Source organism: Tachypleus tridentatus, chromosome 7, assembly GCF_004210375.1.
Source record: "Tachypleus tridentatus isolate NWPU-2018 chromosome 7, ASM421037v1, whole genome shotgun sequence".
Taxonomy (NCBI): Eukaryota; Metazoa; Arthropoda; class Merostomata; order Xiphosura; family Limulidae; genus Tachypleus; species Tachypleus tridentatus.
In genome coordinates, this window is record NC_134831.1 from 162733046 (window position 1) to 162751630 (window position 18585).

Here is an 18585-nt window from a genome sequence, read left to right on the forward strand (position 1 = left end):
TGGTGTGGAGGTTCGTTAGGTCCATGTGGGGTACATACAAATTTCCAGTCTTTTATACTGTTTTACGGTTTTTTATGAGCGTTTTTACGGTTTTGTCACTACTTCGTTTCCTGTAAATTTATTTTCGCTAAATTTGATATACAGGTTCATTGAGTTCATAGGAATACCATTTTGCAATTTTGCGTTTTACACTTTTTATGGGCATTTTGCCTTTTTTTTGTCTTTGTTTTCAATTACATACCAGGGAAGCAGCTTTAAATGACGTGAGATGTTTCTTCTTTACAAACAAGACACGACTTATGTAAAGTGTTTTATTGATTTTACTATTAGTATAGGGCCGAGTGTGGTCTCGAGGTTAGCGTACCAGATTATTTGTAATTAAGCACAAAGTTACACAATGGGCTATCTCTGCTTTGCTCACCACGGGCATTGAAGCCCGAATTCTAGCATTGTAAGTTGTGCCACTGGAGGGCGCCAGATTGTAAACATCAGGTTCCATTTTTATCCTCTTATCGGATAATCGCGCTTCGCGCTCAAAGGCTATGGATGCGCTGTAATAGTGACGGTCATATCTCAATATTCGATTAAAAGTAACACATGAGTATGCAGTGGATTCTGTTAACTAGTTGCTTTCTCTATAATTTAACAGTTCAGACTAAGGACTGCTAGCGCAAGTACTCTGTATATAATTTTGGCGAGTACGCAAAAAACAATTTTATTCATTAGTGTACACTGTCAGAATAAAGAATTTCTTTTTAGTTTAGTTTGTATTATCATAAAAAGGTATTTCTTGTCAGTATATTCTCTTAAAAGCGAGTATATCTTACCCGTGTTTGTTAATAAAAGCATGTGTATTTCCTGTCATTGTACACTCTCAAAAGCTCGTATTTCTCATCTGTGTATTTTCTAAGAGGGTTCCTCAATAGCTGCAGCTGCAGTTAGATCTGATATCGTCAAGAGATGAAGGTACGAGCTAAATATTCGTATTTAAAAAGTAAATAAATAAATACTCGGCCATTATACGAACCACTTCGCCGCGTCTAAAAACCAGGTATTTTATTTCTCATCTGTCTATTATCAAAGGTGGGTATTTTATTTCATATGAGTGTACGATCCAAAGCAAGTACTTCCTATGTTAATGTACGTATGACGTTATAATTAAATTTGTTCCAGAAACTGCAGCAAAACCATAATGTCCAATTCTCTCTCCTTTCCAGTTCCCTTGCCAATCAAGGTTGAGAAGACAGAAGCAATACAACTCACTAACGATTCCGTGAGGTTATCATGCAACGTTGTGGCCAGTCCTAAAGCTATAGTAAAATGGGGAAAAGACGGACAGAAGTTAAGTACACTCAGTGACCACTTCCAAATTAAAAGCGCTGATATTGGAGAGGATACCGTCCGAGGGGCGGTCTTCAGTAATAAGTTGAAAAGATCAGATAATGAGACTTACATTTGTGTGGTCTTCAACAAAGACAACATGATAAAGAAAACGCAACACGTCAGAGTTGATGGTATGTTTGCTATAACATCATTAATGTCCAGTGTTGTTCTTCATACGAGTGTATTATTGTATTGTCTGTACGTCTTTAGCGCAAAGCTACACAGTAGGCTGTCTACTCTCTGACCACTAAGGGAACCAAATCCATATTTTAACATTGTATTTCCTTAAACTTAACGCAAACTCGCTGGGAAAATGTAAGTTAATAAATTACGTAATGGATAATATTTTTCTTGCATTTTTTATATATTCTTAACACGAGGTGTTTAATATAATATGGAACATCTTATATCAGTAAGAATAGAGGGCTTATTCCCTTTGTCACTCTGTCGAGAAAGCTTTCACGCTTATTTTTCGTATATTGTCGCTTAGCAACAAGCTATCATCAGATTATTCTTAGGTAAACCATGGTGTTTATGTTGAAAGCTAAATACACGTGCTATAAAGGTTTGTTTCCGTGATATTACAGTAAAATAGTTCAATTCGGAAGTTTTTACCAAGTAGTGTATCAGTTAAACATTGTGTTGAGTTTATGTACTGAGCTTAATGTTTAAATTAAACAATGTAGTCAATGTTTAATATTTTAAGTGTTGAATAAATGTTAATTAATACATATGTCTTTGGTATTTTAACACGTATTTTTTACTTTGTGTTAAAACATAAAGAAAAATAAATGTTTATTATTACCAAATACCTTTTTTTTTTTTTTTTACAGTCGAAAGGGTTAAATTTTTGTCGGAATGTTTGCACTATGTTTTCCTGACCTAGATTATAGTAAAACGGCTCAAGAGTATTATTTAAATTTCAAAGTAAACACAATAACATTTGATTTTTCAACGTAGTGAATAAAGAACTACTTCAAGACGAAGTAAGTGAAGAGTAGGTGCATTTGGAGGTACATAAAAATTCTTTTTAATAAAAATTTTTCTAGTTAAATTCTGTAATTTTCGTAAATCATTTAACAACAGTTTCACGTCATTTTTAGTATTTATTATAATATTCTCGTTACCTGTGCTTTTTCTCTTGTCTTATGATATGTTAATAAAAAAACTGTTATTTAAATAGATAATTATATATTTTATATACTTACGCAGCTAGATCTTTAAGTGCTGAAATAGTTTTATAAGGAAGGTTTGTTTTGTTTAGAATGTATTAACCGAAATATATTGCATTAGCTAAGTGTAAAAAATGTTATAAACTTATCCCATGTACAGAAGAATCTCATCTCGCGATGGATGTTTGTGAATACAAACCTTCATCCATGATGCCCTTTATTAATGTTTTATTCGTGAATTCTTGTTTTAATGACATTGGAGAGCCATTGATGTTAACCTCTTTCTTGTGCGTTGTTTTACAATCAATTTAAAAGTTTGTTTTGTTATATTTTGCATTTATATTATGTATTTTAGCATCTATCCTGCTAATGGCCTCTCCAAAAACAAAGGTTTAGGCGGACATGAGTAAATAGTCTTCTTTCTGAGTGTGATTTAAAACGAGACTTCGTTTCCGAGCATCTTACTCAACAGAATTTCAAAGATCGTTTTTCCCTAAAGAGGGGAAACAACAATAGTTAATCCAAATTATACCTACTCAAATCTCAAAATTTTATGGATTTAGGAGATGGAAGAACTTTGGTCTTTGTCTTAGGATGGCATTAGTTTTTCATTAGTTGACAGGTCTTCTTTGTTGTTTTATTATTCATCTGGACTGTCTTTATTGCAAATGTAGTTAAGTACGTTGGATTATTGTTTATCAGAAAACCTGTAGGGTAAAAATGTTGATAAATCGTGGTTATAACCGGAGTAGATGTAACAAAGTTATACTGTAGGAACTAAAATTATTATACTCTGCTACCATACGCTTAACATATTTTGACAAAAATTTAAAGCAGGACGAATTTTTACAATGTTCAATAAAATCTTTATTTGGCTAACATTAAAATACTACCTGTCTCAATAGTTTTATGTTACCTTCGTCAATAATAAAACATACCTAATGAAAGGCAACATTTCTAGAAAAAACGGTTTAACTCATTTTAATATTTAATGGTGGTAGGAATGTTAAATAAAATAAATCAATATTTCTTTCCAGAACTTTACGTTAACAGCAGCTAACACTTTATCTTTCTTTTTCTTCACAAAGACCGCCACATTATAACACCCTCACGGCTGAAAGGACGAGCACGTTTTCGTTGTTAAAAGAATAGTCCAAGAATTGGCAGTGTTGACTAGTTACTTTTTCTTTAGTTATCCCTTTTGAATTAGGAACGGATAACGCATATAGCCATCGTGTGGCTTAGCGCAGAATTCAGTAAACAGGCAATGAGTTATTTAACTTGCTGTATATGATTTCTGTTGATTCATTATCACTGTTAGTGTAATTTCAACTTATTGTTTGATAGCGTTATAGACGTATTTCGACAATGTGTTCAGGAAGGGTAGAAGTAACGTCATTTTTTATTCCGTTCATAACCGATGTGTTCATTAAGACATTTCAAGTTATGTTTAGTTTGATCAGAATATTTTATTGCGTTCACTTCTTATTTCGTATATACCTTCAGTATTAAAAAGCATTGTTTAAATTTTGTTAGTTAATGCAAAAATAAAAATATTTATGCTTTCTAAACACCTTCTATTTGAATATTTACACCATGTAAATAAATACTGCAATATACTTGTAATGTATCGTAACACGCGGCACGTTTGCAGAGATACACCATTAGAAAGCGGGTTTCGATGCCAGTGTTGGACGGATAGCTAGGTCATCACGTAGTTTTGCTGATGACAGGAAACACTTGAAATAAAAATGTATCTCATAACGGCTGGTATGGACGTTAACACTTTTATTGAAGATGACATAGGGAGGTCGAAACGCTGTTCTCTGTTTATCAATAAAAGTGTTAATACCCATGCCAACCGTTCTGAAATACATTACCTAGCTTTGTAATTAATTCCAAGCAAATAGACATAACCTGCTGGTTAGGGCGCTCGGCTCGTAATCTGAGGGTCGCGAGTTCGAATCCCTATCACACTAAACATGCTCGCATTTTCTACTGTGGAGGCATTATAATTTACAGTCACTTCTACTATTCGTTAGTAAAAGAGTAGCTCAAGAGTTGGCGGTGGGTGGTGATAACTAGCTGCCTTCCCTCTAGACTTATACTGCTAAATTAGGGACAGCTAGCGCAGATAGCCCTCGTGTAGCTTTGCGCGAAGTTACAAACAAACAAATGTAACATGGCTACACCGTACAGTTATTGGTCGCTTCACCAGCAGGTTTGTGGTTTTCTTTGTGAGAAAAGTTGTGGTTTTGACGGGTTCGAACTCCATAGAGATTTTATTGTCGTGTGTTGACATCGTCAGACATTTGTGTCATCTCAACTTACGCGTTGTTCCGTGGAAAATTAATATCTTCCTCACGACTCACTTCACACGTTTCACAAAGGTCGTACGTTGTGCCTTTAAACATATTAGTTCGAATGTATGAAACATTATATTTAGCGCTTCAATTACTCTCCTGCAAATTGGTACGGAATAGGAGCTGTTATGTGAAAAATCTAACGATGCTTGTCAACTTCAAAGACGAAAAGAAGTCGAGGAGTAGATAGATGCCTTTCGTTTCGTTTCTTGGTAGATAGAGAAATGTGTAACTTAGCCAGCAGAAGTATCTGATACAAAGCCTATATGCAACTGTTAAGACAGTAAAACACTCAACGCACTACCGAACTAGTACGAATGCAAGCGATCACGAGAGAAAGCCGATTACAGGTCTCCCTGGTGGGACAGCGGTAAGTCTTCGGATTTACAACGCAAGAATCGAGGGTTCTATTCCACTCCATGGGCACAGATGCGAAGTTATTATAAAAAGACATGCATCCGATTGCAGATAAAGCGAGACTTAGAGGCCAAAGAGCAGATTTAGTTGGTAGTGATAAGAAATACATAACGACCGAAAACAAGCGATTCTACCTGTAAACTGTTTGCAGAATCATTTGAAGACGTAAGGACAGCTTTGACCAGAGTGGTAAGAATGGTAAAATTCAGAGAGATGTAAAACAACTGCACTAATAGAAAATACAAGACCAAATGATTCCTTATCACGTTTCACGGGTCATTTCATTTTGTCCCAACTTTTACGGATTTTCGGGTTTCTTGTGAGCCCTAATTTTATAACAAAAATTCCACAATTGGCTAGATTTAAAAAAGACTTTTTATAACCTAAAGCTAGAGTTTACTTTTTCCTAAGTAGGGAATTTGTTATTCTGTGAAAACGAAGTTATTTCTAATTCTTTATGGACTTAAAATGAATATAATGCCATGCAATTAGAAAGCCTTCTACAAATAATTGAGATTTCATTTCTAATCGACACACACACGCACACACAAAATGCTTCTCCTGCCTTCTGTTCCTACTATACGATCAACTATTTCGTTATCAATCACAGTTCAAAGTCGTCATATTTTGTATTCTAACCCTCGTGGTAAGGCAAGAGAGTCCATTCTTTTTACGTAACAGATCTCTCTACTCTGGACAATCCTTACAAAACAGTGACAATTAAAACTCCCTTAAAAGGAAGAAAAAGGAAAAAAACAGATGATTGATACAAACAACATATCATTTCAAAGTGAAAGATCGCTGGCTGATACATCATATGGCTATGCTCATTGTTTCTTAAGTACTCCATCTAATCTAGGCATGATTCTATTCTAGATTAGTAAATTACTAGAAATTACACTACGCTTCCCAAAGGCCGTATGTTTACTTAATTCGTATATATTAGAGTCATACCTCATCAGCGTTTCCCTTGTTCATTATTTCGAAGTCGTCAATAAGTTATATATCCTAAGAGTAACTTTGCTGTAATTAAAATAGTAAAAGATTCAAAACTCTGATATGAACAATCACCCAATCAGGAAAACGAATATTTATGACTACCTGACATTTTGAAATTTCTCACCAATTTCTAACCAGTGCTGCTTCATGCAATTCCAGTATGATTAAAGTCTGTTTAGAAAAGTGTCAAAACGAAAGATAAATATGTAATATAATTTTAATAATTAACGAATTTTAGTTTATTTTTAATTTTGCGCAAAGCTACACGAGGGCTATCTTCGCTAGCCGTCCCTAATTTTGCAGCGTAAAACTAGAGGGAAGGCAGCTAGTCATCACCATTCCCCTCAACTCTTGGGCTACTCTTTTACCAACGAATAGTGGGATTGATCGTAATATTATAACGCCCACACAGCTGAAAGGACGAACATGTTTGGTGTGACGGGAATTCGAACCTGCGACCCTCAGATTACGAGTCGAGTGCATCTAACAATTTAGCCATACCTGGCCAATAATTAACTGTTATCAGATTCAGAACCATTGCTAAGACATTTCACATCATATCTGTTTTGACCTCCTTTTCGGGAAGTTAATTTTTGTCTCTGCTCGTTTTCCGAGACCCTCAGTTTATTTGAACGCGAAAATTTAAGTTTAAATAAGAAATGTCTACAAATTTTAATTTAATACCAAACAAATCCGACAATTTTTTTTCAACCACAGCGATTTTTTTACATTTGTATTTTCTTCAGAGCCGTCAGAATTCTGTTTGAATAAACTATAAACTTAAAGTTCACGTACGTTATCAACTAAGTAGTTATTTGTTTTGTTTTCCTTTTAAAGCGACAACTGAATATTTAGTTTTTACTTTTTTTGTTTTCAGAACCACCACAGGTTATTTTGGATGAACTTCGAGCACACGACTCTCGTACAGCGTCGTTAAAGTGGCACGCCATGTTTAAAAATAACACTCCAGTCGTTCGTTTCCATTTACGTGTGAAAAACTACAGTACTGGGGTAGATTGGATGAATGTGGACAGTGATATTGCAGCTAATGTTACTTCCTATACTGTTCGACAGCTAGCTCCAGCTATGACGTATGGATTCCAAGTAGCTGCAGTCACCAGGAGCGGTTCAACTAAATGGAAAAGTGCAAACATTACCATGCCTCCAGATGGTAAGCTCTAGACATTCTGATCAAACCTTAATTAGCACGATTGATTCAGATGAGTTCCTGACACTTCTAGAACAGAATGTATCCTTGTGACTAGAGTATCCGGACTGTAAATTCTAGATCAATTTGCCTTAGAAATGCGCTCCGCACTTCGGAGATGTGGATGTGCTATAAGAATAACTGTTAAACCCTACTATTCGGTCACACAACAGATGACGGTGGATTTACTGTTATCTAGCGCCCTTCCTCGTACTTTATCAGTTCAGAATTAGTTATGGTTAGTGCTAGCATTTAATGAGACACTTACCCTAACTCCTCACGTGACATTCTTTAAGAGCATGCTAAATTTGAGGGTTGATTTATTAATGCTAAAAGACACACAAGAGACATACATCGAAGTTTTTATTTTGTTTTTATAACACTTTACACATCCATTAATTAATATTTCACTGTGCACATTGTTTTTATATCAAAACTTTACGTTTTAATACATTTTCACTTTTAAAAGTCGCTGTTATCGAAGACTTAGCGATAAAATTAATTATAATGAAATGATCCAAACTCTCTAAATTTTTAGATTAAATAGAACCTGCTATTAGATCACACCATCAACTATATATGATTATATAATAGCAGACAAAAAAGATAGATGAATAATTATAATCCATAGCAGAATATTTCAGTGTTTTTAAGCTTCAATGAAGGTCACAAGATAGTGTGTATTTTATCAAACCTAACCAAACTTTTACCGTTCTTTATTAGATATACACGTGAATAAGTTATATTTGCAATAACAGGAGATTCGACAGGAATTAATTAATAGGTAAAGTCTGCCAAAACTTGACAAATATGATTATTTTAGTAAACTAATCATATACTGAGTTGCTTTAAAGAAAGGAAAGGAAAATTGACAAAAAGAAATGAACACAAGTAAACAGTCCTTACTAATGGTATATAATGGATAGACAAGTGAATTAGTCTCGTTCGTTCATTGGTAATCTGTTATATCGCAAAGATACTATATTTGTTCTTCAATTTCGCGCAAAACGACACGAAATCTGTCTTGCTAGTCGTCCCAAATTTAGCAGTGTAAAACCAGAGGGAAGGCAGATAGTCATCACCTCCCATCGCCAACTCTTGGGCTACTCTTTTACCAATAGTGAGATTGACCGTCACATTATAACGCCACCTCGGCTGAAAGGGCGAGTATGTTAGGTGCGACGGAGATTCGAACCCGCAACCCTCATATTACGAGCCGCGTGTCTTGACCACTTGGTCATGCTGGGCCTCAATGATACTAATATCACTTTTTGTCGCCTTTTACAGAGCTTGTACTTTATTCATTCGATTCTGACATGACTCAAGATTTTTTGCTATCTGTATAATGTTTATATTATGCACTTTCTATTTATCATTAAATATGTTATTCAATGGCAGTAGAGATAGTACGACGCCTTCTAGGAACCATATCCACTATTCAGTTGCTGTTTTTTTGCGGAACGTTCATAAGTATATGCATTTTGTGAGAAATCCAGAGGCGTATGCAGTTCAGTAATTGGATAATATCCAAACACGTTAAGATTGATTATTGTTAGTAGGGTTGAGTGGGTTCTTTACCCTAATTCAGAAAGTGATCATGGCTTTGTTGTAGTGCATTACCTGTTCCATAACTTCTTATAAACCTGTAAGGACTTGCTGTGACATCGAGCCAGAGTCTCCGAGTTTTTGTTCTTTTCAGGAAAACGAGGTTGAATTCAAAACGAATCCTGCAAATGTGAAGTAACAGTATGTCCGTGACGATAAAAGTGTAGCAAGTATAGATGCGATAACGAGGAAACACCGGTTGCTCAAAGAGTTAGCTGTAAGAACGTTCAAGGAAGCTGCAGATGAAGTGTTGTCAAGTCCCCAAAAAATAAGTACATCTGTAAATTGGAGCGGTAAACCTAGTAGTATATCCGACGATTTGTCCTCAAAAGGTGATGAAAACAAAAGTTGCATTTTACAAGGTTAAGAGGAAAGCAACACAGTAACAGTGAAGTGGCCTGATCATAGCGTGCAGATGATCCATTTTGGTGGGATAGAAGCACCTTCAAGGCTACTCAGATCAAAGAAAACAAAACGGCAAAATAATCCCTGGATCATGACTATCAACAAAATAGTAATATTTCCTACCATTGAGTCAAAAACTGCTTGTTAAACAAAATAGGAAAACTAACTTCACAAAAACTAATCATAGGTGTAATAAGACAAGAAATGAACTGAATTAATCCAAACACTAAAATAAACTCTACGGTACAACGACTAATTTCATTGAACTCTGCACGCAATATATTATACAACAAATTGTTCCTCTTTTCAGATGTACCAATCAGAAACTAGTTAAATATTAATAGCTTTTCTGTATTGCCGTTGTAATTCAGGCCAAGGATGTATAATATTATATTTCAGATCATCAAAACTAAACAGATCAGTGAGAACACAGGGACAGTTTAAAATTAGTGGCAAACTTCTAATGACAACAGACTTCTTGAAATATTAAAAAATGTTGATACCTTACAGCTGAAAATTATAGATTGATAGGGTTGAGTAAACAAATCACACTGTTTACAGTTTGTTTGTTTTTGATTTCGCGCAAAAATACTCGCAAAACTGCACTAGTACTCCCCAACTTATTAGTGTAAGACTAGAAGGAAGGCAGCTATTCATTACCACCCACCTGCAACACCGTCAACGAATCGTGGGATTTACCATCACATTATAAAGCTCACACGACTGTTGTGTTCGAACTCGAGACCCTTAGGTTACGAGGATCGAGTGCCCTAACCACTTCGCCATGCCGGGCGTTACTGTTTACACAGAATTTTCAAATGTATAGTCAGTTAAAAAGTAATAATAATTTGCTTTTGGTTTCTGTTTACGGCAAAAGGATTGATGACTACACATTATTGATATTGTAAAGATAAGAAGTACTGAAAATATTACACAACAGTCAGAAAGGTGGACAAAAATATCAAACTTTACTGTCCATATTTTGTACGATAAACACGATATTTGTTACAATTGATCTAGGAAATTATATAACTTTATCATTATCTGAAAACTAGAATTTTTGGAAGTTATTCCAGAAATAAAAAAACACTTATAAACTAGTATAAATTTGGTAAAGGTGATTCACGACTGTGCATCAAAATTACGTTTTTGAAAGATAAGGCTTCTGCTGTTGATTCATTTTCAGACATTGCAATGTAATGAGATTCATTATTTCATTACGATTCGCTTCCTGGATTTGTTGTTTACGTAAAAAATAAGCCTGGTTAGGGAATATTTTACGAAAAGTAATTTTTCATGCGCTGCAAATAGTCAGCTTATAACAATTAAATAAAATCTAAAAATGTGTAGAAGCTTTATAACTGGTTTTTGACGTCTTGTTGCTAGGCAGTGGTCTTTTAATATTCCATAATATTCGCAGGTTTTAATGTAAAGAACGTTAATCATAATTAATAATCTAAACGTATGGTGAGGAAAATAAAAGTTCGGAACCAATGTAAATTTAAGCTGTTGAAAAAAATAATAGTTTTAACTACGAAAGCTTTAATAAAGCTTACCAAAATAAGTTATATGTAATACAGAACAAACTACCTTGGGAAAACAGTATTAATTATCTATCACGTAAATTCTGGCAATTTTTATATAATATGGTTAATCATTTCAAAGCTGCCAGAATTCACGTGATATATAATTAAGACTGTTTTCCCAAGGTAGTTGTTTTTCTGATTATATATGAGTTATTTCGGTCAATCCTAATGTTCGTTGGTAATAGGATTGACCGCCACATTATAACGTCCTCAGCATCTTTGGTGTAACGGTGATTCGAACGCACGACCCTCAGGTTGCTAGTCGAGCGTCATTAACCACCTGGCCATGCCGGGTCCTAAACGAGTTAAAATCATGAGATTAAATATATTTTTGCTGTGATTTTTTTCGTCTTCGTCTTCGCGAAAGTTACATAATCTACTGTAAACTCACACCTTCTTAACGTTTACTGTAACTAAAAGCTCGTTTCTAATGCGCAACAACCATAACTTTGAATGATTGTTTCAAATAATATCTTCTCTTCCATCTAGAAATCCGTATTGGACAAATGGAAAAGTGATTTAAACAATAATTAGTTTCATTGCAATGTAATATCACATCTGTTACATTCTAATGGCGCATACCTCGCTAGCTTAAGTGTCCTGCTCCGTAATATTTCAATGTTTTACAACAATTATTTATAAAACTAGAAATACACACGTGTTTCTTTAAGGTCATTGGTTTTCATTTTGTAATCCCTATCGTGCTCAGAGTGGAAGTTTTTCATGAACCATTATATTTTCATTGTGTGTGTGTGTGTGTTTGTTAGTTTTACCTTAACACAGATATTAGGCCTTAATGTCTTAAGTGCTTTGTGTGTTCTTTCACTAAGCACACATTTCCTGTACAGAAATCGGTTTACTTGTAAATAATTACCTATAGAAAACAACGCAAAACTTTGATTTTCCAGTTCTACTGTTACGAGAGATTCATTCTTGGCAAAGGCAAACCTATTTATACTTGCTTAACCAACCATTAAACACTATCCATATTCAGATCACGCTAAACACCGGATAACACTCGGCACTCCCATGACGTTTTCATCGACGGAAATTGAACACATGTTCATGCTTTACGAGATTCATTCCGTTTTAGTGCTACGATTGTTTTGTCACTCAGCTTTGAAACCTTGGAATATTCTTGGTATGCAGTTCTAGTATTATATATGGAAAAGCCAAGAGGTAGATTGAGTTCAATACTAATTTCTATTAGCGTGTTGTATAGTAACACGTGAGATTCAACAAAAAAATATGCAACAGAAAAATGACCCCATTTGCTGATCTTATCACCTTTAATCATGTCCGTTTGTGTGTGTGTTTGTCTATTTTTTCTATTTGTAAACGTGTACTTTTCAAAATAAGAAAGTTTATCCTAAAAAAATTTTAAAATAGTGAAACAGACCGAGTTAACCGGGTTACAAGAGTTTCTCTACCTATAAACCCGGTAAAAATATATAACTGAGATAAAAGTTTATTTTCTTATTTCCTAAGTGCCACTTAATTAGACTGCAATTGTGATATGTATCTATCCTGCAAATTATTATACAAAGTAATTAACGTCGTTGTGAAATGTAGAGAACAGATATTATTGGAAAAGGAAATTATACAATGCCACTAATCACTTTATACAATAATTCTTTTTCTACGATATATAATGCCACTTATTAGATCATATGATCATCTCTTCTCTTAACATTTAATCTTTAGGACTGTATTATTTGCACTTCTTATTGAGAATCATATATATTTTAGTTTGCATGATATATATAAATATATATATATAATTATTGCAGCTCCACCGAAAGTGTCTCAGATCCACGCCTTTGCGTCAACGAATCAGACTCTACTATTTGGCTGGAAGAGACCAACCCATGACAATGGAGCAGGGATTACACATTATATCCTGCAGCTCACTCACAAAGGAAAGGTTGTGGCCAGCGAGATTATGAATGGAACGTCAATTCAAGGTAATAATCAAACTGAGAATACCTGGAGAAGTCCTCGAAGCAACTACATGTACCTGTTCGGAAACCTTGACCCCGGAGAAAAATACGCATTTCGAGTGAGATTGAAAAGCTCTTATGTCTCTTCCTATCTTTTCCAAGTTTAGTCTGCAGATTAAAATTTATTTTTTGCATGTTTCTTATTTTCACTGTACTCTTCTAATTCCTACTCTTTTCATATTTTGTATATTTCTGTTAAATGTTACATGTCATTGTTTAATTATGTTACAAAACCTAGTATAAAAAAGGTGCATTTTCTGTTCTGCTTGCGTATTTATTAAGAATTTATTTATTATTTTTTTAAATAATTTCTTCAATTAATACATCATACAATATGTAGCTAGAGATCTAGCACGTTTTACTATGTTGAAGTCACCGAGATCAGCTAGTTAACGCCCTCGTCACGCAGTCTATATGTCGAATATGCTTGCTTTTTCAGCTCTGACAATGTTATAATGTGCCGGACGAATTCCACTATTCGTTGGTAGAAGAGTAACCCAAGAGTTTGCAATGGGTGGTGTTTACTAACTGCCTTTTCTATAAATTAGGAACGGCTAGCAAAAAAAAAAAAAAAAAAACTATCCTGCAGCTTTTCGTGAAAGTTCAAGTCAAATATTCACATAATATATTCTCCCTTTCAGCATTAAGAGCGTAACTTATGTGACGACTGATCTCGCTGTTCTTCGGTAAAGAATAGCCAATAATTGACAGCAGATAGTGTTGACAAGTTGCCTTCACCTAACTAGCTGTCTGTCACGTCTCAATTAAGGACGACTAGTTCAGAGAAACCTTCAGTAGATTTGCACGAAATTTGGTAATGTTCTACTAACTTTTTTATCATTAAAGTTCTGTTTACTCAGATAAACAAACGTTTATTCTACTGTGACCAATAACTTTATAGTTTTCCATCCATTACCTTTCGTCTCTTTTAACTGTCTTCTTGAAAAATGTTTGTAGTTGAACACAAAGCTACACAATGGACTATCTGTGCTCTTCCCACGACGGGTATCAAAATTCGGTTTTTACCGTTGTAAGTTTTCATACGTACTGCTTTGCTAGGGGGTGGTTTGAGAAAAAAATTTGTTGACTTCGTTAGATTCTTTGTTTCGCACTTGTATGACAAACTTTCCAAATATAAACCAATTATTCAGTAATATGTATTACGACATGTGATTTTGAAGCTATTTATTAACGATTGTCGATTATACACCTCAGTTTCAGAGTTCAAAGGTATTAAAAACAACTTGTTGAGCAGTTTCATACGCGACTGGCATTCTGCTCGGACTAGCCATTTTATCAGGCCCTACACTCGCAGAGTACACATCTAAATATATATATATATATATAAAAGGCTATCGTGTGATATTTCAAGTGGCAGTCTGAACCTTAACATTATGTCTGCAAAACAACGGAAGGAGCACGAATATGCGAGACTTAAAGAGGGGAATTATAACGGAAACTCGTCAAGCACGAGTAACGCCATCAAAGACCAATTTTGTAACCAAATGTTCAAAGTAATTTTTTGTTTGTTTGTTTTTGAATTTCGCGCAAAGCTACACGAGGGCTGTCTGTGCTAGACATCCCTAATTTAGCAGTTTAAGGCTAGATGGAAGACAGCTAGCGAACAGCATTCATTGTCAACTTTTGGGTTACACTCGTCTGACTGAATAATGAGATTTTAAGACAAAAAATGAATATTGATGAAAAAAAAAACTACACAAGGGGTATCTGCGCATAGCTTTGCATAAAAATTCCAGAAAACTAGTTATAAAAACTTAATTTATAAATATAGGAACATAAAATTCACAAATACGTGTTCTGAAATCGATTGAATTTATTTTCATAATTAATTGAGAAACGTAGTGAGAAAAATACATCCCTTCTTGTGTATATTTGTGTCTTGTTGTAGTAAAACCACATCGGGCTGTCTATTGTGTCCATCGACGGTAATGGAGCTCCTAATTTTGACGTTGTAAATCCGCAGACTTAGCTCTGTCCCAGCAGAGGACTCTTTCCTGTGTTCCACTGTATTTATTATAATGTCAGTCATATATTACTACTCTGTTTGTTTGGTGCAGAATTTCGTGAATGTCTGCACAAAGGGCTAACTGTGCTCTTCCAATTAAGGCTTTCGAAATTCTGTTCCTAGCAGTATAAATCTGCAAACATACCACTGTGCCACTAATGGACTCGTGCAAATCTACACAGGGGTTATCTGAGCATAATTTTAAACTAATGAACTAGAGAGAAAGACGTTTAAAATACTGAAGGTCAACGTTTGAACTGCTTTAGTCCGGTCTGATGCTTTGAGTTGTCTGTCAGTCTTGTAACGCACCCACGGAGCTAAAATGCGAACCATAAACTCTCGGATTTATAGCTCGAACATTCTACTTGGATACGCCCGATCTTCTATCAACGTGTATACTGATATAAGAACTACTGAAGCGTTTTATTATATTTAACGTTAAGAAATATAAGAAATCTTATATTCATCAATTATAAATTTATTAGATGTAAGAAATAAGTCGAAAGAAAACACTGGGAAAATCAATGCATGATATTAACAAAATCTGCCAAGTATGGAAATCGGAATGCATCACTTGTAACTTGTGATAATTTATAAATATTTTCTTTTAACAACTGAGCTTACAATACCTTTTTTACACCTTTCCATTCGTAATGTTATGTTTTAAATTTCGAGTTTAAATGAATTTCTGTTTAAACGTTCACAGTTTTTTAATTATTAACTTTCAGGTTAAAGCATGCAATGCGATTGGGTGTGGAAATTGGTCAAATTCAGTCGAAGAAGAGACCTCTGATGGAAGTAAGTTTCTTTATTCCATAAAACGATTGAAATCAAACTCTAGTAAAATCTACTTCGTTCACAAATAGTTTTTTTTTTCTGTTAACTGATGCAGGTACAGCATATTTAAAGTAATACGTGTTGTTACAACGATTAAACAGTCCTGCGAACTTAAACTCCATAAATGTTGTTTTAATTTTAATAACGGATTTTTCCATAATTCAACCACACAGATTTGGAAAATAATATTAATTTTTTTCTACTAAGGCTTTTTTTTTCTACAAATCGGGAAGAAAAACTTACTTAGCTCAAATTTACCACAAATATAACAATATGTTTGGGTCATTTACAGAACTTCTTGTTACCATAGTGATGAATAAATAATATTGGAAAGAGAAAAATATATGTGCACGCACAAATAAATACTATCCTGAAATGACGCGTCATATGACTTGTTAACCGTTTATATACTTGTAGTGTATTTCTTGTAGATTCTAAAACAATCGATAAGACCCTCAAGTCGCAATTGATCTAGAGAAATCTATAGCCAGTGGTTGTGAACATTTTAAGCATAACAAAATGTGACTTTATTTCAATGAAAGTGATTCATTTGTGTAAAAGAACATATTACGTTTTATGAAAAATCTATACGTAGATGGAGAAAAACGGATATCATTTTCGAATTCAGAGTGAAGGAATTGCCGAGTAACATGAAGAAAATTTTCAAGGCTATTAAGCCATTGCAGGCATGTTGTATATCAGAAAACAAACACTTTTGGTCACATGAGATGTCAGAAGTCAACAAAGCAGGTCGTTTATACCTGTTAAAAGAATTAAATTAACACTTTGTATACAATGTAAATAATGACTGCAGTGATTGAATTTCTTCTTCATCAGCATTACATTAGAATTAAACTCGTATTGTTTGTATTTATTAAAAGCAAGTTTGTTGTTTTTTTCATATTTGCTCAAAGCTACTCAGGTGATTTCTGCATTAACCGTCTCTAATTCTGAAGAGATAGACTGGAGAAAAGGCAGCTAGTAAAAATCACCCATCGCAAGCTCTTGAGCTGATTTTTTTACTTAAACATCAAGCATATTGGATGACGGGATTCAAACTCGATATCCTCTGTTAGTGCCCTAAACATTAGATTGTATTGGGCCTTAAAAGACAAATGTACTCAGTTTCTTTACATCAGATGAACGTTAGTAACGCAATCATATTGTTTGTACCCATTATCGCAGAGAAACTAATATATTTTCTTTCCCTCATATATAAGTGAAAAATAATTTTACGTTTTTACATCTGTAAAAAAAAGAGCGAGACAATATTTACACATTTTTAATTACTTACGTTAAAGTTATGGCGATCGGATATCTACTGTTATTATTGTCAGTAGCCTATACGATAATATAAGCCTAATTATTATTATTATCTTTTTATTAATAAAGAACTACCTTCAAGAAAGTAAAAGTTTCACTCAACACAAAATGCAAGGTTACCCTCTCTTCATACAATTAAATTTAGAGATTCGCCACTCCTAAGTTTGTAAAAATAATTTCAATTTTAAGAGGTGTTAAGAACTCGCCCAAATTTCTAGAGCCACGAAAACCTCAAGATGCAATGGTCAACTTAACCTATCCAACCAATTTACCAACTCACCAGTCCTTTCACGCTACAAAAACTGTTTCAAAGGGATATAAATCCTGAAAAAAGCATGCAACTAGCCATCTACACAGTAATATAACTCAACCTTTTGTATCGGCAAAACTCACTTCCAGCATGAAGATAAACACAACCAACATCTAGGAGACCAAACTATGAGTTCATCTCTGCCACCACCACCAACAACTAGAAGGCCAAGCTTTGGGTGCATAGCCCTCTATATAAACTTATCAAGATAATTTCTTCAAAACAGCTCCTCTAAATCCCTGGATTTTGCGAAGTTCCGTTGATGATACGTTTGTAATATGGAGACACATTTTATAATTTATGAACCACTTGAACAGATAACATCTAGTGGTGTAATTCACAATGGAAAAGGATATAATAAACACACAGCTCATGAACCACGGGTACAGGAAATACCTCGAGTATAAATAAAACCAATACAAAAAGAGGAACCATTAACTGCCTAGTCTTTAAAATGAATATTATCTATATAATAGTGCTGTCTGTTGTAGGTGTATATAAAGAGTCCTCGGGAGTGTGAATGGATCTTCACCAAAATTAATATGAAGGCTCATGTGGTCCATATGGTGTTAAAGAAATTTTCGGCTTTGCATTATGCACTTTTTATGGTATTTTTTTGTGTTTCTCTCCACCACTTTGATCCCTATAACTGGATTTTTACCCAGTTTGGTCGGAGGTTCATTGGGTCTATGAAGACATATGTACAAATTTTAAATAGCACAAAGTCAGATCACTTCTTAGTCACAACTACAAAATACGATCATAGTTAATAGACACCAAATCACCCGATAGATAAATAAAACTAAAAAATCAAACTCTCAACATTCCTTGTAGACGTCGATTACAATATGTAGGAGAAACAAAAGGATCAACAAAAGCTAAATTTCCAGAAGTATAACAAACATACGATACTCTATAATACCGATATATCGGCAAAACAAATATATATTTT

The 18585-nt window shown here is 34.3% G+C and overlaps 1 protein-coding gene across 1 annotated transcript in view; it reads left to right on the plus strand.

Annotated features, from left to right (window-relative positions):
* The first annotated feature begins 1192 nt into the window (after positions 1-1192).
* Positions 1193-18585, plus strand: part of LOC143257848 (tyrosine-protein phosphatase 69D-like) — a 79195-nt gene continuing 61802 nt past the window's right edge. Inside the window, exons 1-4 of the mRNA XM_076516880.1 lie at positions 1193-1514; positions 7212-7505; positions 12928-13196; positions 15892-15961. Coding sequence (XP_076372995.1) covers positions 1193-1514; positions 7212-7505; positions 12928-13196; positions 15892-15961 — 955 coding nt within the window. The remainder of the gene's footprint in view (positions 1515-7211; positions 7506-12927; positions 13197-15891; positions 15962-18585) is intronic.